The sequence below is a fragment of the Sminthopsis crassicaudata genome, chromosome 1, assembly GCF_048593235.1.
Source record: "Sminthopsis crassicaudata isolate SCR6 chromosome 1, ASM4859323v1, whole genome shotgun sequence".
NCBI classification, from domain to species: domain Eukaryota; kingdom Metazoa; phylum Chordata; class Mammalia; order Dasyuromorphia; family Dasyuridae; genus Sminthopsis; species Sminthopsis crassicaudata.
Window position 1 is genome coordinate 390,438,346 of NC_133617.1, and position 22,579 is coordinate 390,460,924.

Below are 22,579 nucleotides of genomic sequence, written 5' to 3' on the forward strand. Positions count from 1 at the left end.
AACTTCTATTTGATTCTGGGCTCCATCAAATAATAGGCTGCTTCACAGAATCACAGCGAGATTCACTGGGAATCCATAGGAAAGAGAATCCATAAGAAAAGCATTAATAGTGTGGAAGGGCTCGTATTTCCTATTACTCCCGTGGGTGTGTGTGTTGATTACAGCGCCTAGCCTGAGTGCAGATCCAGCCTCGGCCACTTCTTGGGCCGTCTCTTAAAGTCGGCCTGAGTTTTTGCATTCGTTAAATGAGTCAGTTAACTGCCCCACCATGCCAGAGTTACAGTGTACATGCAACATTAACTCTTTACAAGGGGCTTTCTTTGCAAACTTGAAAGCACCGGCTATTGCTTAGTTTCCAAACGTAAGAGGTAGGAAAGCTTCTGCTCCTGGTTGGGGGGTTGGGTGCAGACAGAGAAAGGCGAATGGGCGGCACAGAGAGCCCCGGCACTGAAGAGGTCGCTGTGGATGAACCCCGGCCCCCAAAGCCTGGAGAAAGTCGGAGGACCGCAGCCCAGGCCGCGATGAACCGCACCTCTGCTCCCGCGCCCCCAGGGAGTCCCGCGGCTTGGGCAGTGCACAGTGAAGGGGGGGCCCCCCCGGCAGTCGGCTGCTTCTCCTCGCCTTCCTTAGAGCCAGGCCGACAGCGACCCTAACACCACCCCCGTGACGCAGCCGGCGCGGAACTAACTGGCCCGATTCCTCGGGTCTCCATCCTGGGATTTCTAGGTTTCATCCCCACCGCCATCTTTCCCTAGGACTAGGAGAGAGGAGCCAAGACTAGCTTAACTAGCAGAGCTCCGGGAGGACAATTCCCCGAGAGGGAGGACAAGAGCAAGCATCCCCAGCAGCTGCTCACAGGATGTCACGGAAGCTTGTAGGAGGTGTTTCTGGACTACGATTCCCAGACGCCTCGGGGGCCTCGGGACGTCCATTTTCTCCGGACTACGTTTCCCGTGCTCTGGGACCTTGAAGGCAGCTTCCTTTCTCTGCTGGACCCTGAGCCTTGAGCTCCCTCAGTCAATGAAGTGTTTCAGCACTGGCTGCAGCGCCCGAGTAGTGTAGACTTACGTCTTCTTATGTGGAGGCAGCCCCCGGCTGGAGCACGGCCTCTGGCACGTGCCGCCCAAGCCCGTTTCTGTAGCAACCGCTTGACAGTGGTCCGCAGTCTCAATCACCCCGGGAAATGTAGTCCGGAAGTGTAGGTGAGACCAGAGTGTGGGCCGTGGACAAGGGTGGGGGTGGGGGGTGGTATCATCCCAGGGAAATCTTTACATCCGAGCTACAATTTAGGGGACTGTGATTTTTGCCAGTTCTGTTTTTTTGCTTCTAAATGATAGGTATGGGTATGGAATAACCGTACTCATTGATAAAGCGCCTATTGTGGCCACTTTACAATTACCTCCTTGTTTGGTCCTCACCGCAAACCTGGGATATAGGTGCTGTTATCATCCCCATTTTATAGTTGAGGAAACGGAGGCAAACCGGTTGAGTAACTTGCCCGGGGTCACACATCCCGTGTGAGTTCGGATTTGAACTCAGATCTTCTCACTCTAGGCTCTGAGCTCTCCATGCATTACAACAACGCCTGAGCGTTAACCACCCGAGACGGGATCTGAGCAGGCTTTCTGGAAAGCTGGTGCTCTCCACCTTACCAAATAAACCATCTGAATCCTACTTCCTTAAGTCACGTTGTGTTACGTTGACAAGTGGCCTTTCCTGTTTGGGCCTCAGTGTTACCCCCCCTCTTTAAAGTATTGCTATGAAAAAAACAAGTACTGCCGAGTTTACCACGAACACTGACAGTATATCCTGGCGCAGCGCTATTTGTTTGCAGGGAAGTGATCCAAAATTGCTTAGGAACAATTTTTTTAAACACTTTTTAGTGTTACTTTTAGTGTTTCTGTCACATTTTACAAGGAATTATCCTTCCAACTGACATGCATTGTATGGGATAAACTATGAAGAATTTGAGTAAAGACTTCTGATGTGAATATGGCCTTAAACTATGCCTTAATTGTGACTTGAGAGTTTACTTTAGCTGTAGCTGAAAATCTGCAGGTGTTCTATTGTCTTGGATGAACGTTTCCCCTGTTTCCCACCACCTCCTAATTCACATTTAAGCACTTCTTTTAGAGGCAATTATGCTTTTCGAATTCAGTTAACAGAATTCTGTCATCCAAGAATATCTGTTTGTATAATAGTTCTCTAGGGAAAATTTACATTAAGATTTTTTTTATTAATGATAGGCTGCAACTTTTAGGGTAAATATAACAACAATTTTAAGGTCCCCAATCTTAGAGTGCTTGGGAATTCTTGCAATTTTTGGTTCCCTCGGAACCTTTGCTATCTTCCACCTTCGCTGGAATGCCAAAGGAGATGAAGTGTTATAGGATGACTTTTGGCAAAGATGAGGCAGTTCTCGTTCATGTCATTTTTGTCTGTATCTGCATCTGTGCAGAATGTCCACGTCATGTTTGTTCTGTGAATTAGCTTTTGTTACCTGGAAAAATTATAAATGCAACCAGCAAAAAAAAAAAAAAAACCCAAACCAAACTTCTATGCTGTAGTTAGAATGCTGGGAAAATTTCTTTATATATATTAAAGCTTTTTATTTACAAAACATATGCATGGGTAATTTTTCAACAGTAACCCTTGTAAAACTTTCTGTTCAAATTTCCCCTCCCCACTCCTTCCCCTACATGGCAGGTAGTACAATATACTGAATATGTTAAAATACATGTTAAATCCAATATATGTATATATATATATATATATATATATATATATATATATATATATATATATATATATATATTCAGTCTTGCTACACAAGAAAAATTAGATCAAGGAAGAAAAAAACCCAAGAAAGAAAACAAAATGCAAGCAAACAACAACAGAGACAGTAAGATTGCTATGTTGTGGTCCACACTCAGTTCCCATGGTCCTCTCTCTGGGTATAGATGGCTGTCTTCATCAATGAACAAGTGGAATTGGTTTGAATCCTCTCACTGTTGAAGAGAACCACATCTATTATATAGTCCTGCTGTTGCCGTATATAATGATCTCCTGGTTCTAGCTCATTTCACTTAGCATCAGTTCTTGTAAGTTTAGGACTCTCTAAAATCATCCTGTTGATCATGGGAACTTTTTTTTAATATCCTGTACTCTCACATTAAAAAGAAAAAAAAAACCCAACTTTTTCCTGGGGACTGCAGCTTTGGCCAAGCTGGGAGCTACAGAAATAAAGTTAGCTAATTAAAAAATAAAATAACATCTTAGCAGATTCTCAGAGTTTTGAGGGCAATGATTAATAAGTTTGGCAATTAGTCATTTTAAGATTGCAAGAAAAATTCTTGAAACATTGGGGATAATTCTAGGAATTTATACCATTCTGAAAGAATATAAAAAGAAAAAAACAAACTAAGTAAACAGCAACATTTTGCTAACCCTTCCTTGACTCCTGTCTTGTCTGGAGTCGTCTTCTGCTCCTTGAGAAAGCACCCCAGAAGGTATTAAGAGATTCTCTCCATTCTACTTCCCAGAGTCCTGAGTCCATCTCAATTGTGGGAATTACTAACAAGATCAATATAGCCCAAGTTCCTCTGTTTGCTAATTCCTTTCATCTCAGATAAGATTTTAAAAAGAGAATGCTAAAGAACTGTAGGAAAGTCAAATTCTACCTACCTCCCCTAAGGGGAGCAGCAATAGCTTTGGGGGACCCCACACAGTGTTGCCCAAACACCTCCCCAACCCAGCCTGGGGGACTGGAGATGGAGTCGGGGTCAGGCTCCATGGTCAGCATTCCTTGAGCCCTGGCACCTGAAACTATCATCAAAGGGAGATCCTGGCACTAGTCACTCCAGCCTTCAGCAGATTCTGTCCAGCAACTGCCTGGGAAGAATCTGGGTGCCCCTGGCAGCAGCCAGCCTGGCAGTGTGAGGTGAGAAAGCCATCAGACTCTTCATTTGGTAAGCCCACCATTCTCTGTTTCAATTGGTGATATTGCTTCTTATTTGATGACTTTATGGGTTTTTAGATGTGACCAATATACAATGTCATACAAAAATATACAATGAGATAAATGATTTCTATATGTATGTAAAGTAATTTGGAAGCAAAATCAACTAAATTAAGGCCTCCCCAGGACTAGAAAGATGGTGCATAGAAAAAAGAGAGTCCCTTTCTCTTTCTTCTCTCTTTTCCTTCCCTAATTTTGCAGCAAAGATACATGGATAAAGGGGTGAGAGAGAGAGAAAGAAAATATATTCAATGAAATTTGTTATTTGAGATATGATAGTAAAAGCAGTTTTAAAGAAGCACTAATCAAATTCCACTAAAGGGATATATAAATTGTAACCCATTTGCACTGATAGTGTTAACAGAAGATTTAAGAGTTTGGAAACTTTAGGAAAACAAAAAAGCAGTTTGCTACTACCTTAGAGACTGTCAACAAACAGCCTGCTTTTAAGTTATTGAGTCAGACTTCTGAGGGCCATGTCAGTTTAAAAAAAAAAATTGGCACTTTAACCCTTTCCTGGCTCATAAAAGAGAATTCCTTTGTGTAAATTGGAAAATAACCAAGTGGCAATTCAGTTTATCTAGAACATTTCATTAGAATTTAAGGAATCTCATTAACTAAAGTTGTAAATTTAAAAATCTGTTTTATTTGAGTTTTAAGAATTGTCTTGTTTTCTCCCTAAAAGAGAAACTTATTTGTTAGGATTACAAGGTGAGAACTCAGGTTCTCTGGGCAATTCTCTAGCTCAGAATTCATACTTTTAGTTCGGCCTTTAGGGGGAGTTACATCTTTGGACTTCTGAGGAGGAGTTTACATGTTAAAGAAGTTTGCACCTTTAAGAGGAGCAAGTTCATTGGTTGAAGTATTTCTCCAGGCCAGTTGAGTTCTCACATGCCATTCTCTTCGAGGATAAAGAGGCAACATAGAGCTGGAGAACAGTCTTGCTGGGAGATTGAGTTGAGATGGCATTCTAGAAGGATAACTTAGAGACGACAGGACCTTCTCATTTTGGCGCCCAACGTGGGGCAAGGACTTTTGCTTATCCTGACAAGGATTGATTCTGAGCCCTTCAGAGGAGCTAGCCTGAACCTTGACATTTTGGCACCTGAACAGGAACAGATAAGATCCAGATCTCAGTGGAAAAGTCTCTCTGACCCAGAAGTGTGATTAACAAGGAAACTTTGTTAAAGAGCTAAAGTAGAATTTCAGTGAAATGGGGCAAATGCCTTCTGTTCAAGGAAAATGTTTAGAGAGCATTATCAAGGTTATGAAAAGCCAAGGATTGATTATAATTTTGGAGGAGATTACTGAACTTTTAAAAACTGTGCAGGTCATATGTCCTTGTTTTGCTCTGGAAAAAGATTTGGATCCAGATGAGTGGAAATTAGTAGGAGAGCAATTAGGTGAACACTACAATTCTAAACCAAACTCAATTTCCAAAGATACACTTCATACCTACAATTTAATCCAAGTGGCTTTAAAAATTGTTATTCTAAAGGAAAAGAAGAAGGAGTAAAATGGGGATGTGTCAACTAAACTAGATGAAAAGGATGAATCATATAACAATGAAGTTAAGTACAATTCTGAGCAACAGGAGCATTTCCTGTCTCCTTCCTCAATTAACCCTTCAGGGGTGGAGCAAGAAGGAGGAGGGAAAGAGGCAGAAACACAAACAGAATCGCCTGTTAAGCAGCCTAGGAAAAGATTAGAAAAAGCATTGGTTAAAGCTAAGAGAGAAGGACAGGACATAAGTGATTTTATACATGCATATCCTGTGATTGAAGATATTGACTCTGTAGGTCAAAAAAGGAGAAGATATACACCTTTAGATTTGAATAAAATTAAAGATTTGAAAAAAGGTTGTACCCTCATGTTAAAATGTTACTAGATGGTTTATCTTATGAAGTCTTAACCCCAAATGATTGGAAATCCATAGCAAGGACATGTTTAGAACCTGGACAAAATCTGTTGTGGCTTGAGGAGTTTCATGAATTATGTAAGATCCAAGTCAGATGCAATTTGGAAATAGGAGTTAACACAAAATTCACTTTTGAGCACTTAGCTGGTGAAGGTCTGTATGGAGAGAATTCAGAACAGATTAATTATACCATGACAATATATGAGCAAATTGCTAAGGCTGCAATAAAAGCTTGAGGTCCTCCCTGGACAGAAAGATCGGGGAGAGGCTTTCACTAAAATAGAGCAAGGTCCCAATGAACCTTTTGCGGATTTTGTGGGATGTCTGCAAACTGCTGTCAAAAGAACTATTGGAGAAAATGCAGCTACAGAAATAATGACCAGATATCTGGCTAAGGAAAATGCCAATGAGATTTGCAAAAGAATTATATGGGGATTAGACAAAGATGCTCCTTTAGAGGAGATCATAAGACAATGTGCTACAGTGGGAACAAATGCTTTTTACACTGGGACTATGATGAACATGGAAAGACAGGATCCCTCTTGGCAAAGGACTTTTAGAGAAATTCGTCAATGTTTCCAATGTGGAAAAATTGGACATCTAAGAGCTCAGTGTAGATATGGAGATAGAATGAGAAGATAGGATGAGAGAAGACCTAAAACGCCATGTCCAAAATGCCACAAGGGTCTCCACTGGGCCTTCGGATGTAGATTGACCCAGGGAAATGAGAAGTAGGGCCCAGCTCCAAGATATCAATCACAAAATAGGTAGGGCATGATGGCAGCTGAGGTTACACCCAAAGAGTTTTTAGAAGGTCAGGACTCTGATTTGATCAACCAGCAGAAAAGCAATCACATGGCAGAAAGGAATTACCTGATCAGTCAGCCAAAAAGCAATCAGATAGCAGAAATGGATTACGCTTGGGGAGAATACAGGCCTTTTAAATCAACAGGGCTGTGTCCAGTGCAACCAGCTCTAATGTAATTGCCAGATGATGAGAAGAGATTTAGAAAGTGGTAAATAGGAGGAAATTAGATAGGTTAACTGCCTGGGAGAGAGGGTTTGCTTGTATTTCTTCAGATGGAGAAGGAATCAGATGGGTGCCAACGAGTCGTATTTGCCTTGTCCATCAGAGAGAGATAGAAAAAGAGAAAGACCTTAAAACAAAGGAGAAAATCTAAGAAACATCTGACACTGAAAGAGCATGGCTAATAAGAAGACTATTAAAGAACCTTAAAACCAGCAGGAATCATTGGATTTCCTAACACAAGATGAGACTAATGGACAATGGACTTATGGACATTTATAAATTCTGAATTTATGCTTATTTGATCATGTTATTTGTTACATCACTTCTAGCATGTGTTATGTTACTATGTGTTTATGTAATTTATGTAATTATGTGTAATACCTTCCATATTGATGGATTTATGTTTCAAGGCCACAACCACCCTGTGTTCTAAATCAAAAGAAAGGGGGAGATCCTAGGATTACAAGGTGAGAACTCAGGTTGTCTAGGCAATTCTCTAGCTCAGAATTCATACCTTTTAGTTCCGGCCTTTAGGGGGAGTTTACACCTTTGGACTTCTGAGGAGGAGTTTACATGTTTAAAGAAGTTTGCACCTTTAAGAGGAGCAAATTCATTGGTTGAAATATTTCCCCAGGCCCAGTTGAGTTCTCACATGCCCATTCTCTTCGAGGATAAAAGAGGCAACATTGAGCCTGGAGAACAGTCTTGCTGGGAGATTGAGTTGAGATGGCATTCTGGAAGGATAACTTAGAGACGACAGGGCCTTTGCACTTATTTAAGGGAATAGAAATTACAGCTCAGATTATTTGGCTATTAGGAAAATTCTAAAATTGTTAACTAAATTATTTGGAGTCAGTCATCATGTTAAACCTAATTCTACTCTGTGTGTGTGTGTGTGTGTGTGTGTGTGTGTGTGTGTGTGTGTGTGTAACAAGAGGGATGAGGTGAAAGCCTTATCAGTTTACCTCCAAGTATGAGTTGTGCAACAAGAGTGAGAGGAGGTATCAAACAGTACAGCCAATGAAAACACTAAGAATAGTTGGGGTGGGTAACAACAAACTCAGTCCCTCCCTAGGGTCTCTGTCAATCCCCTCCTCCCCTTAATTTGTGAGCTTTCCAGTTTTCTTGAAACCATCAGAGTAAGTAAAGTCATCAGCTCTGAAAAATGAGCCTGTTTAGGATATATAGTTCCTAAACAAAAAATGTGTTTACTACAAATTTGTAATAAGCTTGTATAATGACTTATCCTTTGTATTAGGATAAGTTTAAATATATAAAATATGTTAAACAAATGTGTATTAGTCTTGGTAAACTTTTTTTTTTAATTGAAGCTTTTTATTTTCAAAACATATGCAAGGAGGGGCAGCTAGGTGATGCAGTAAATAGAGTACCAGACCTGACGTCAGGAAGACCTGAGTTCAAATTTGGCTTCAGACACTTATCACTTCATAGCAGTCTGATGTGAGGAAGTCACTTAACCCCAACTGCCTCAGAAAAAACAAACAGAAATCATATGCAAGGATAATTTTTCAACATTGACCTTTGAAAAACTTTGTGTTCCAATTTCCCCACCCCACTCCCCATAGATGGCAAATAATCCAATATATGTTAAACATCGTTAAAAATATGTTAAATCCAATATAGGCATATATATTTATACCATTATCTTGCTTTAGATAATAAGAAAATCATATCAAAATAAGAAAAATCAGATCAAAAAGAAAAAAAATAAAATAAAAATACAAGCAAACTACAACAAAAAGAGTGAAAATGCTATGTTGTGATTCACACTCAGTCCCCACAGTCCTCTCTCTGAGTAGAGATGGCTCTCTCCATCACAAGATCATTGAAACTGGCCTCAGTCATCTCATTGTTGAGAAAAACCAAGTCCATCAGAATTGGTCATCATATCGTCTTCTTTTTGCTGTGTATAATGATCTCCTGGTCCTGCTCATTTCACTTAACATCATCAGTTCATGTAAGTCTCTCCAGGCCTCTATGAGATCATCCTGCTGTTCATTTCTTACAGAACAATAATATTCATAATATTCATATACCACAATTTATTCAGCCATTTTCCAATTGATGGGCATCCATTCAGTTTCCAGTTTCTGACCACTACAAAGAGGGCTGCCACATCTTTGCACATACAGGTCCCTTTCCCTCCTTTAAGATTTCTTTGGGATATAATACCAGTAGAAACACTGCTGGGTCAAAAGGTAGACCTGGTAAACTTTTAAAAAATAATGTATCTAGCTCTAAACTGTGATTAATAGAATTTGCTATTAGAGATAAAATCTCTATAGGACTGTAACTGATATTCTTTTGAGGTTTGAATTTCATTGCTTGATCATTAAATCAGTAATCCACCATTTGAGAGAAATTCCATGTTACTCAGTGGGAGGATGCCTTTCTGAACTGTCATAGGTGGAAGTCTTACCTGGGCAAGAGTTGGGAGGACAACCTTAGCCTCTGCTTAAGGTGAGATTCTTCTGACTCAGTTTCTCAGTTCTGTTTCTTTGTTTCCAATCCGATTATTCCTGAGTCTGACTATAAGTTGGAATTGTTACTGCATAATTGGTTGTCAAACAGAACTAAAGATGCTTTATCCTGTCATGTGTGTGCTTTCAGGTTGAAGCCTGAAGGATCCGTTTTGATGCTATTATAATCACGTCCCTGCTTTTTCCTCTTATAGCAGCAAATTTCTATAATCAGAGCAAATGGTTGGTAGAAGCCATGAGCCCAGTACAAGTATCCCAGGGGACACAATGGTTTTCTACCTTAGATCTTAAAGATGCTTTGCATAAAAATTCACAATTTCTTTTTGTCCTTGAAGGAGCAAATTTAGGAGAACGTAACCCCATCAATTAACATGGGCAGTCACTTCCATACCCTGGGACAGCTCAGGGCTCCCATGACAGCCCCCACATCTTTGGACAGGCCCTGGCTATCCAGTATGGAGATGATATCTTGATCTGCAGCCCCACCTGAGAGGCTTTTCTGTCTGTAGCCCCTCACCCCCCACCCAAGGCTATGGAATTTCTTTGTCTAAAGGCCTACATTGCCTGTCAGTTGGTTAAACATATGGACAATGCATTAACTCCCACCTCCCTTTTGCTCACAGAAAAGGAGAAACAGCATTCTTATCACTGCCTAAACCTTTCCCTGAAAAACAGCTGTGTACTTTCCTGGGCATGGCTGACTTTTAAATCTAACTTAGGCTATTGCCAAGCCCCTCTGTGATTCTAGTCCAGGTCCTGACACAATTCCCCTCGAATGGGACCCCTGATCAGGCCAAGGCTTTTAAGACCCTGAAAGCTAAACTGACCTCTTGCCTCGGCCTTAATCCTACCTAAAGCCTTTCCCACTGTATATTGATGGAAGGCGGGTCAGGTTCTAGGGGTTTCAGCTCAAACTTTCTGGAACCCCATCCAGACCCCTTGCTTATTTCTCAAAGAAACTGGGTGCTTCTTTGCCTCCTGCCTAATTGAAGAAGCCTCTAAGCTTACCTTAAACCAACCTTTGGAGGTTCTAATCTCCTGACAGGTGCAGAATGTTTTTGCCTTTACCAGATCTTTATAATTGGGGAAAGGAATGAGAGTGGACATCTATACTGACTCCAAATATCCCTTTCATATTTTGCATGCTCATGGGGCTATGTGGGAAGAAAGGTGATTTTTGATAGCCAAACATTCTCATATTAAGTATGCAGGGGAACAATTAATGCAAGCTGTCCATTAGGTTTCTGTTATATTTTATAAAGGACACCAGAAGGAATTCACCTCTGGCCAAGGGAAATAGCCGTGCAGACTCAGCTGCCCGTTTACCCCTTTAATTCCCCAAACTCTCAATTCTAAGCCCTCTCATAACTCCTAAGAATAAGCCCTTGCTAAATACCCCCTTTCTCCTTCTGGGTGCTTTCAAACACTTCAGGCCAACTTTCAATCCTAAAGGCCAGCCAGTGGAAACTTCTTTTTGGCCTATACCAAGTGTGCTTGGGAAAAAATGCTCTCCAATTTCTTGTGAAACCTATTTTCACTGGTCACAAGTTCACAATCAAACAGGTCTGTCAGGCCTGCCCAGTTTGTGCCCAAGTAAATCCTGAAAGGGTTTTTAAACCCCCCCCTGCTCCTGAGGCCCATCCAGAGGAGAGGTACACACCCAGCACAGGACTGGAAGATGGATTTTACACATGTGCCACTTCTCTGGGGCTTCAAACTACTTTTGTTTTTTGTTGCATATTTTACAATTCCAATAAAGCTTTCCCTTGTAAGACTGAAAAGGCTTAGAGGTTTTTGCTAAGGAGATCAAACACATTTAATATTAATTATTATCACCATTCTGCATGTCATCCTCTCTACCCAATGCTTAATATCTTTTAAACATTATGGTGCTTGCACCCTAGGCCATCTGAGCACTTCTTTCACTGCATATAATGCCTTTATTCTACCCATTAACCTATTCTTTTGAGGAAACAAAAGCAGGGATATTGGGGAAATGTTCTTTGGTATTCATCCTAGGAAAAGCTGTCTGGATATGAGACATTCATACTAGCTTCATCTACCCCCCAGTCTTCCTCTGGATGAGGTTCCTGGTTACTCTCCCTAGTAACCCCCATACTAACTTCACTTTGGTTCATTCTTTTTTTTTTTTTTTTTTCTTTTGCTCAATCTACTTGTAAGATTTGTTTCCTCCAGACTCCAAGCTATTAACTTCCAGCTACTCATTCACCCTGAATACCATGGGCTAACTGATTCTGACACTCAGCACCCCGGATTCTGCTGATGTCATCTTCAAGTCATGTGCCTCCATTCCTTATTCTGGACCCCACTAGGCAAGGACAGCTCTACACCCTTATCAGCCTGAAGCAGCTCAAGATGAGATCTCTGTCCCTTTGTCCCAAATAAATTGGGGGGTCAAACTGCTTGAGAGGGGGAAAATATAGCAATAATTTTAAGGTTCCCCAACCTTAGAGAACTATTATTTTAACAATCTGTCCGTCAATGATTGTAAAACTCTTTTGGCCTAGAAATATAATATTTCTTTCTTTATACTTTAGGGAAGATGTATTAAAAATACTGAGGCCCTCTGACCTTAGAGTGCTATTGTCCTAACAATTTGTCAAGGATTCTAAAGTCTGGCCTTAGCATAGTCCTATATACATTGCTGAGTGTCAGATAGGTAATCTGCTAGTCAGTGATAACCAAGTTTTTGAGATCACTCCTCAGTTCTTCCTCTGAGGCATAAAATTAGCATATCAAGGACATGAAGAACTAGATAAATTTGTCTCTCTCTTCCTGGTTTTTTGCTAAATTCTTTTGGAACTTAACCTGCTTTAATTGGTGTTACAATAAACTTTGTTCCTTGATTTGGAGATGGGTTCAAGCCTGCAAATTATTCTTCTTCTTCTTTTTCCCCTGAGGCTGAGGTTAAGTGACTTGCCCAGGGTCATACAGCCAGGAAGTGTTAAGTGTCTGAGGTCACATTTGAACTCGGGTCCTCCTGAATTCAGGGCTGGTGCTCTATCCACTGTGCCACCTAGCTGCCCCAAGTCTGCAAATTCTTTTGAGATACTTTGGACAGTAGTCTGTGACCCCAACTTTTCAGGGTCCCTTATGAACCTCAACACTAATATCCTTTTGTTTCTGGGATAGATTTCCTTGTTTATGATGTAAACCTAAAATCCCTCAGACAATGAGGGATAAGATCAGGGGAAGGAACTTCTGGTCTTTATAATCTTGTATTTTGCAGTTTGTGCTTTGCACTCCTACTGACAGCTTGTTTGTTGGAAGTTGCCTTTTCTCACGAGATCTTAATAAACGCCTTTTTGCCTTTTTTTTTTTTTTAATATCTTGAGAGTGTCTGATTTTAATTTGGATAAGAGTCACTGTCCCACATAGTTTGGTGGCTAGTTCCAGGATATTTCCCGTTCATGAGTGGTCTCTCCCATACCAAATCCTTGGGTCTGTCGTCTCAGGGAGTCCTCCATCAGTCCTTGGATTCAGTTTGGGAGCTCCCACTCCAATAGGGTAAATTCCTGAGGAGAGTTATTGGGAGAATGCAAAAATGGAAGTGGGCTAGCAAAGATTGAGGATTAATTCAGCCCAGGAATTAAGTTAGCTGGGAAAAGTTTGAAATCAGTCAGGTAAGGGAACAACCCAAGTACACAAGCAAGTGGTGATGGGGGGGACAGAGGGGAAGAGAGAGAAACTCTAAGTGGTTAGATCCATAAGAGAAGTGTCTCTCTAAAAAGAAGTGGTGAGCAGCCTTCATGGCTGGGATTGAAATTGGGAGCATTTAGGCGTTAGAATCAGTAAAAGTTTCCCATTTCCCTTAGATATTGGAAAAATTCTAAGTGGGTCAAATCTGTCAGGAATCTTCCATTTTCCTTTGGTAAGAATGGGTGAGGTCCTCCATAAAAAGCACAAGATACTGTGAACCTTGGAAAAGGAACCATCTAGCTGGCTCTATGAAACACCAAAATGTATGGGGATCAAATACTGTTTTGTTTGGGCAGGTGCCCTACTTGGACAAAACTGTTCATCCCCTGGAGGCTGAGTGTAAATTCAAAGGAGCTTTCTATACCTAGCCTACTGGTTCCTAATACTTCTGCTCCAGAACTCCTCTCCCCACATCCACCCCAAGGTGGGGAGGGGGAAGAGAGAGAGAGAGAGAAAGAGAAAGAGAGAGAAAGAGAGAGAGAGAGAGAGAGAGAGAGAGAGAGAGAGAGAGAGAGAGAGAGAGAGAGAGTGGCCCGTGTCTTTGTTTTGTACATCATGTGACTTAAACAAATAATTTTTAGCTAGTTCTGAGATAGGGAAAGTTTTTTTAACTGCCACCATCACAAGGGAAAAAAAAACCACTGACATTTCTGTGGACCTAGAACTGGCCAATTTGGGTCTTTAGAAATCGTTAGCATTTTTGAACTGCTAAAACATTTTAGCAGATTCTGGGGTTTTTGAGATTAATTATTATGTTGTTTGGCACTGTCTCACTATCAGCTAAATTGAGTTAGTCTATTGTATTTTTAAGTAGGCCTAATTTATGTGAGCAAAAGCCTTCTGAGGGCCAGATGAGGCTCACAGAAAAGTAGATGAAGGGAAAAAAACTGTTCTCGCTGGGATTTTCCAAGCTTCTCAGGTTTGTGGAATCTGTCCTGGCTAACCTGGTGTCCCTCACTGGCCTGGATTCTTCTGGGTTTTGCACTGGTACCCCAATATGTTTGACATGCTCGCCCCCATTTCTGGCATGGTGGGTGGGCTAGTCACTGGGTCACAGGTCTGCATCTGGACAGGTGGGTCCAAATTTTTCCAACCCTTTCTTTCCCCTAGAGTCCTAAAGTCTGCCAATTTCTTAAAGTCCTGTAGATGGATTTGAAAGGGCAGTTTTCTGCTAACTTAAATTTTGGAGCTCTGTGTGTATGTTTAAATTGGAATTCTGATTCTGAAATTGTATGAAATAATTACTATTAACTAGTTTGTGCTAAATTGTGAACTTGTTTATTCTGAAATATGTGTACATTGATATTGAAGTATAGATGATGATGTTTAGAACTGGGGTACCTAAATGAAATTAGGTTTAATTGAGGTCTAGTGGCAGGTTTGGGGTACAGGGAGTCAAATAGAGCTCCCCTGCAACCCCTTTGGATTTGGCGCAAGAATACAGAGTTAAATGAGGTCTAGTGGCAGCGCAAGAGTTCTCTGTAAAGGAATTTACAGACCTGAAAACCTAGATTGATAAAAGAGGTTTATTGTAGGGTTTAGAAATAGAGTCTAATTAGTAAAGTTGAAGGTAGAGATAAAAGGGCACCGGAACCAGGGTTCCAGTGGGCAGAGATCCTGGGCATGCCAGGCATAAGGTTGCCTTGTTTGGGATCTCTGCAAAGAGAAGGCTCCAGCTTGGCTCTTTTATAATGAGAGATTTAGCTAAAGGGGGCTGTGGGTAGAGTCCCAGGTTGCCTCCTGGCTGGGTTTCAGCCAGGGTTAGAATTTGAATTGAATTCAGTGGGTTTTGGACTGAGCCAGATAACAAAGATGAAACTATTTGTGCTTAGGGTGGAGTCCCCTCCCTTGAGCCAGAATCCAAGGAGGTTTTCTCCTTTAAGGATTTTTTCAGAGTTTTAGGGTTTCCTCCTCATTGCTACTAGAAATTTAAATCTGTATTTGATTTTAAGTTGAAAATTTTGGTTCTCCAGTAACTTACCTAAAGAGGTCACATATTTGTATCTCCTAATTAGACGAAATATATTTAAGCTACTATGTTGTTTGATAATTTGCACATTGGGCAATTGTAAAATTGTATGAGCTATGCTTTAACATTTTGTCAGCCCAGCTGGATATGTATTATAAATTTTGTGAAATTTGGTCCAAAGCTACTTAGAATATTGATCAAAATTGTCTTGCTTTCTCCCTTTAACAAAGAAGTAAAAGAAAGAAAATTTGGTTCTACAGTGATATGTGTAATTGCAAAACAAATTATATCTGAAAGGTGTGTAATATGTGTGAAGGTATTGAGGAGGTGTCCCTCCTCATTTTGGAGTCTGGCTCCAAAATATTCAGGTTAGGTTTTAATGAAGTGACACCAGCGGGGTATTTTGTTTCTAAGATTTTATAAGAACTAATGGGGAGAAATTGCAAATTAAGTGGCAATTCCATACACCCGGGCATCTGCCCTTATCAGCGAAAGTAGAAAGAATTATGTGGGATAAATTGTGAAGACCTCTCATGGGAATATGGCCTTGAGACTTTACAATAACAAGTTGAGATATAGCTAAAGAAAAAAAAAAAGCTGCAGGTGTTCCATTATCTTAATGAACATTTCCCCTCCTGTTTCCCACCACCTCTTCATTAGCATTTAAGTACTTCTTTTAAAGGTGATGACAGCTTTGGGAATTCAGGCAACAGAATTCTTTCATCCAAGAATGAGATTATTTGCTTTTATAGCAGTTCTCTAGGGAAATTTGAATTAAGAGTTTATTATTTACTAATGTTCTTTTGTTTCTGGGATAACTTCCACGTTTAGAGACCAAGCCTGGACTCCTCCAGACAATGGGAGAAAAGGCCAGGGGGCAGATGTGAGCTTCTGGTCTATTTAATCTTGTGCTTTGCAGTTTGTGCTTTGCACTGCTCTACTGAAGCCTTGTCTGGTGGAAGTTGCTCTTTCTCTCCAGATGGTAATAAATGTCTTTTTGTCTTTTTTACCTGGAGAATGTGATTGTTTTTGTGGTCGTTATTGCCCCACACAGTTTGGGGGCTCAGGAACTCCTGCTCCAATCAGGTAAACCCCCAAGAGAGATGCCCGGAGAAAGCAAACACAGAAGTGGGCTAGCGAAGATAGGGAATTAATTTGGCCCAGGAGATAAACCGGCAGAAAAAGTTTGAGATTGGGTCAGGTAAGCTGGGCACAACCCAAGTGGGCAAGAAACGTGAGGGGGGGAGAGGCTAAAAAGAAGCTGAGATACTGTGAACCTTGGTAAGGTCAGGTGAGTCCTAGCTCACCTAGCTCGTGTCCCTAGGAAGAATTGGGATGAAGCACCAGAATGTATAGGGATTAATAAAATTGTTTTGTTTGGACAGGCACCCCCTCCTTTGGAAGAACTATTGATCCCCCAAGGACTGGGTGAAAATTCAAAGGAGTCTTCAATACCTGGCCAGGGGACTGGTATGACTGCCCCTCCTCCATTCCACCCCTAGGTGGGGCCGAGAACTTGATTAATTTAGGAAATTTAAGAAAGCAGTTTGCGTGTGTTTGTGTGTGTGAGCCTGTGTTTTGTTTTCTGTGTTTAAGTTAAAAGTTAACAGTTAAAAACTTTCCCCATCTCAATTAGTCAATTAAAGGATCTGGCTATTTGGGATTTAAAAGTGCTTATTTTGTACATATTTGAATTTGTGTAAATAGCTTTTAGCTAGAAAGTGGAAAGACTAATTGAGATGGGGAAAATTTTTAACTGTCACACCAAAAAGGAAAAAACTGACCTTTTTTTTGTGGACCTAGAAGTGGCCAATTTGGGTCTGTAGAAATAAAGTTACAGAACTGCTAAACATTTTGGCAGATTTTGGGGGTTTTGAGACTAAGTTTTAAGTTGCTTGGCACTATCTTTCAGCCAGCTAAGTTGAGCTAGTCTATTGTATTTTTAAGTAGGCCTAATTTAAAAGCTTTCTGAAGGCCAGAACTTGATGCTTATAGAAAAACTGCAAAAAAAAACAAAAACAAAAAAAAAACAAAAAAAAAAACCCAAAAAATGTCCTCTCTGGGATTTTCCCTAGAAAAGTTTGTGGAATCCAGCATGTCTAGGGGTATCCCTCGCTGAACTGGACTCTACTGGGGTTTGAGCTGGTGCCCCAACATCTTTGGCGCTCCCCCCCCCCAATTTCTAGCATGGATGGTGAGCTAGTCACTGGGCCACAGGCCATACAGCCAGAGACACCTGGGTCCAAATTTCTCCGATCTTCTCTTCCCTTATTAAAGTCTGCCAATTTCTTAAAGCTCTATAGATGGACTTGAAAGGGCAGTTTCTGCCACTTTAAATTTTGGAACTCTATGTGTTTAAGTTGGAATTCTGATTCTGAAATTGTATGAGGTAATTACTATTAACTAGTTCGTGCTAAAATTGTGAACTTGTTTATTCTGACAACATTTTAGAAATGTGTGCATTGATATGGAAGTGTTGCTACTAGAAATTTAAATCTGTATTTGATTTTAAGTTAAAAATTTTGGTTCTCTGGTAACTTACCTAAAGAGATTACATGTTTGTACCTCCTAATTAGATGAAATATATTTAAGCTACTATGTTGCTTTCTAAATTGTATATTGGATAAATTGTAATAATTGGGGTGGGGGGCACTTCTGGTCTTTATAATCTTGTGTTTTGCAGTTTGTGCTTTACACTTCTCTACTGACACCTTGTCTGTTGGGAGTTGCCCTTTGTCACAAGATCATAATAAACCCCTTTTTGCTTTTTTTTTTTTTTTTTTAAATCTTGAGAGTCTTTGATTTTAATTTGGGTAAGGGTCACTGTTCCACACATCATTAATTTATGTAAGTTCTTAAATAGCATTTATTATTTCTCAGTGTTAACAGTGGTTTCTTATCTTAGGAATGGCCTTGAGGAGCAGCCCAAGAAAGTTTTTTTGAGTCATAGATATCTCTGGAGAGCACACTAAAAAAAAAAAAAAAAAAAAAAAAAAAAAAAAAAAAGCCTGCAACAAACTTATATGCGTTCAAATGGCTCTAGAATCCAGAGAGACTGCAGCACTGAATCCCCAGAAGCCAACAGGAAAAGAGAGATTTCAAGTAATAAAGATAGAGAAAGAAGAAGATTACACATGGGGGAAGAAAGGTAGCCACCAAAAGAACAGCCCTCCTAGACAGGAGATCTTCCGCCTGAGATTCAGGCAGTTTGACTACAGTGACACACCCGGACCCCGAGAGGCTCTCAGCAAACTCTGGGAACTTTGCCATCAGTGGCTAAGACCAGAAGTACATACGAAGGAGCAGATTCTGGAGCTGCTGGTTCTAGAACAGTTCCTGACCATTTTGCCGGAGGATCTGCAGAGCTGGGTGAGAGAGCAGCATCCGGAGAGCGGAGAGGAGGTGGTAACGGTGCTGGAAGATTTGGAGAGAGAACTTGGTGAACCAGAATGTCAGGTGGGAATGAGGCAGGTGGGATTTACTGTGGGGAAATGGGCTATGTTATTAGATTAGATCTATTAGACTGTGAGCTTGAGAGCAGGGTCTGTTTTTTGTCTTTCTTTGTATTCCTAGCACTTACTTTTGTAGGCACATAGTACCTATAAAATGGTAGAAGCTTAATGGATACTTGTTGATGATCAGAGTTGAAGAATTGCAAGTGTGATAAGCTCAGCAAAAGAAAGTAGCAAAAGCTGAGGGCCAAGGTTAGATCCTATTGGGGAGACATCTCACATATTGAGCAATGGTTGTTAAATTACAGCTATCTGCTTGCCTTTTTAGATCCAAGATATAAACTGTGGCTTATGCATTTTTAAAATAAAATGCTATTGTATTTTAAAATGTAAAAACTATTGTTTGCTCAAAGTGCAGGCCATAGTCTGCTGCTCAGCTCTGAGGAAGAAGAAGCTCAAAGGAGAGAGAGGAGGAGGATTGGCAAACAGAAAAATGTATAAGTACAATGTCTAGAAAGTCAAAAAGGAGAGGAGAAAAGGAGGAGGGAGGAAGGGAGGGAGCAGGTTACTAGTGTCAGAAGTTGCAAGAGAAATCAAGGCTAACAAATTGGACGTACGTGATCACTAGAGTGGTGAGTACAGGAATCAAAATAATGGAGAAGCTCCAGTAATGAGGGAAAAGAAATAATGTAGTTTATTCTTTCTAGAAATTTGACTCTACATAGGAGGAAGGAAGGTAGAGTGGTCACTTGAGAAAGGTAGAAATGTCAGTAGAAAATTTTTGTTTTTAGGATAAGGGAGGCTAAACATGGCTTGTAGATGGGAGGAAGGAGCTTGCTGAGAGAAAGGGGTATTTAATCATAGCTTATTATTTACAGATTGCTTGAAGCTTTTCACCTGTCATCTCATTTTTGTATTGACAACAACTTTCTTATTAGTGACTTTCCCAGATAGCTAGAAGTATCTGAAACAGGATTCCTCTTCATCTCTTCTTGATTCTATTATGGAAAGGATTATCCTGGGAACAAAATCCTGGGAAAGGCAAGATCGAGTTAGTCTTGGCAAAGAGGAAGGTCAACTGTTGTTTGGACCAAGAGGGAAGAAAAAATGGGTGATAGAGAGGTTTGAAGTGGGGAAGGAGAGAGAAGTTGAGGAGGTCTAGGTCAGGTGACTTCAGGACAAGTAGGACAATCTGTGACTGGGGAAAGGACTAGAAAATAAAATTGGGGATTTTGGAAAAACAGAAAACATTTGAAATCTGAGGAATGTGATAGAGAGCAAATTATATTGAGGGACCCAGCCTGATGTTGGCAGTTATTTTGGACCTCCTTACCCTCTGGGTACAGTGTGTGATTTTCTATTAGCCAAATGTTATTCAGGTTTGAGGATGGATCAGTATGGAGAGTGAAAGGAGCAAAGGATTCTTGGGTGAAACTTAATGTCCTTGAAATAGCTGACCCTTGGGGATCAAGACTGGATAGAACGGAGCAGCAGTGAAGGTGGAGGGGACTGGTCATTAAGGTTGTGGGGAACAAGTTTGGTAGGAATGGAAAGGAGGAAAGTTAAGAGTGTGACTAGAGAAGAAATTTGATTTGCAGGCTTTGGAGCTGGAACAGTGGGAAATGCTCAGAAATGATTCATCTAAACTGGTGGATAAATAAGAAAATGAAAATGTATGTAATTGGGGTTCCAGAGTATCAGAAATAGAAAAGGTCTTGGTTTCCCTTCTTACTTATCCAAGTAACTTTTATCTCCACATTTAAGATCCCATTATTCTATAATGCTTACAATCAAATGCAGGTGTATGTAAACATAAAAATATGAACATATGAGCATCAGAAATTACAATATATGTTACTTGATTAATTCCCAAATAAATGGTAATCTGAAATCCAGAGTGCTTCTAGAATTATTTTTATCTTATTTATTATTATTATTATTTTGATTATTAGTTCTATCAAAATGCACCCTGTAAGGGGTGGAGGGATCCATAATATGGATATATGTTTTCAAATTCAGAAGACTATGGAATATCAATTAGTCTGAGAATGTTTTGTGGAGGATGATTTTAAGTCCTTGAAGTGGTTCTTATAGGAGAAATATAAATATATTTATGTATATACAGGTATACACATAAATGTCTATACCTACATACTCACAATCCAGGAGAAGGAATAAAATGAGCAAAGGTAGGAAGACAGATTCCTGCATATGGTATTTAGAGGATCCTGACTAGTTTGGGGTGGAAGATTCTGATAGTTTATTTTTTTTAAGAGAAGGCTATAAAGAAGGGTCTTCCATGACAGACTAAGGAGTTTGGACTTTATCAATAGCATTGTTGAGCTGATGAAGGTTTTTTTAAACCAAAATGCAATTCTGGTGATGTTATTTTGTTGCTTTAGTAAGGGAATCTAGAGACAGAAAACCATTTTAGGAAGCAACTTCTATTGTCCATTAACAAGTGTTTTAAGTGTTTTCCATATTCCAAGTTTGATGCTAGGTGATTGGGATACATAGGCAATTCCTCTTCTAGGGAGGAGGGGAATGACCAGAATCTGAATTAGGGTGGGGGCAGAGGAAATTAAAAAGGAAAAAATATATATTAGGAAGGAAAAATCTACAGAAATTGGTAAATGACTAGAAATAGGTTGAAAAATCAAGGATAACTGACATTTTTAAAGTGATTGATTTAATTGCCAATATATATGAAAATGAATGAGATCTCTGGAGAGAGAAAGAGTAGAGGGTGAAAACTGAGTCCTGGGATAACTTATTTATAAGCAAATAGAAAAGAGCCACAGAGGAGGGGTCAGAGAGAACAAGGATAGTGTGGAGTTATTGGAAAATAAAGGAAGAAAGGGTTTTAGAAAGTCGAAGGTAGTTATTAGTATTAGATGTGATAAAAGGTCAAAGAAGGTGAAGACTGAGACGGAGGGAAGTTGGTAGAGAATAAAGTATGTCGAATTTAGAATCAGAAGCTCTGGTTTTGGAACCTTTTTTTTTTTTTTTTTTTTTTTTTTTACTTAAAGATCATTCTCTGGTCCTCAGTTTCCTTATCTATAAAACAAAAGGGTTGGCTTAGATGACTTTTAGGATTCCTTTCAGCTGTTATCTTTTGTCATCACCACAGGGAAAGTGATCAGATTTTCCCAACTTTTATTTAGTCTGTATTTTCTAAATCCTATTTTATAGGGTGTAATGAGAGTTTATGCTTAAGAACAATTACTCTGTGTTGTCAACATGATTTTTCAGTTTCCAAAAGTTACAGTAACATTTTAGATATAGAAAATTTATAGATGGTTTTATTGTGTAAATTTTTGTAAATTGTGCCAATTTTATAATTTTTTTGAGAGGTAATTGGGGTTAAGTGACTTGCCCAGAGTCACACAACTAATATTAGAATAAGTTATCTGAGGCCAGATTTGAACTTGGGTTCTACCGACTCTAGGGCCAATGCTCTATCCAGTGCTCTATCTAACTGCCCCATGATTTAATTTTTTTTAATTAACTTTTTTTTTTTTTTTTTGCGGCAATTGGGGTTAAGTGACTTGCCCAGGGTTACACAGCCAGGAAATGTTAAGTGTCTGAAGCCAGATTTAAATTCAGGTCCTCCTGACTTTAGGGTTGGTGCTTTATCCACTGTGCTACGTAGCTGCCCCCACAATTTATTTTTAATTGGTAAAAATGGATAAATATGAACAGGAGTTTTTCACAATTGCTTGAATTTTCTTGTATATTCATCTTGTTAAATAATGCATCATTAATTTTTCAAATAGTAATATAGTAAAATTAACTCAAATTTCAGAAGATATCTTGTTTATCAGTAGCAAAAATTTCTCCTGAAGTTAATTGTTTAATGTGCCAATTCAGCTTTTCTTCAAAAAGGAGCTGTTTGTAATAAAAAGGAGCCTCCAAGGTTGTTTTTTTTCTCTATTTTTTTTTTTTTAATTATAGCTTCTTATTTACGAGAT

The 22,579-nt window shown here is 39.8% G+C and overlaps 1 protein-coding gene across 6 annotated transcripts in view; it reads left to right on the forward strand.

The window, feature by feature from the left end:
• The first annotated feature begins 355 nt into the window (after positions 1 to 355).
• LOC141549777 (zinc finger protein 165-like) overlaps positions 356 to 22,579 on the forward strand; it is a 41,020-nt gene continuing 18,796 nt past the window's right edge. The window contains exons 1-3 of one of the 6 annotated variants that reach the window (XM_074279678.1): positions 356 to 1,202; positions 16,542 to 16,658; positions 18,062 to 18,612. In XM_074279678.1, coding sequence (XP_074135779.1) covers positions 18,190 to 18,612 — 423 coding nt within the window. In that variant the 5' untranslated portion in view covers positions 356 to 1,202; positions 16,542 to 16,658; positions 18,062 to 18,189. Of the gene's footprint in view, positions 1,203 to 13,839; positions 16,358 to 16,541; positions 16,659 to 18,061; positions 18,613 to 22,579 lie in introns of those variants that run through there. The other 5 variants (XM_074279677.1, XM_074279682.1, XM_074279679.1 and 2 more) reach the window with 5 other exon arrangements.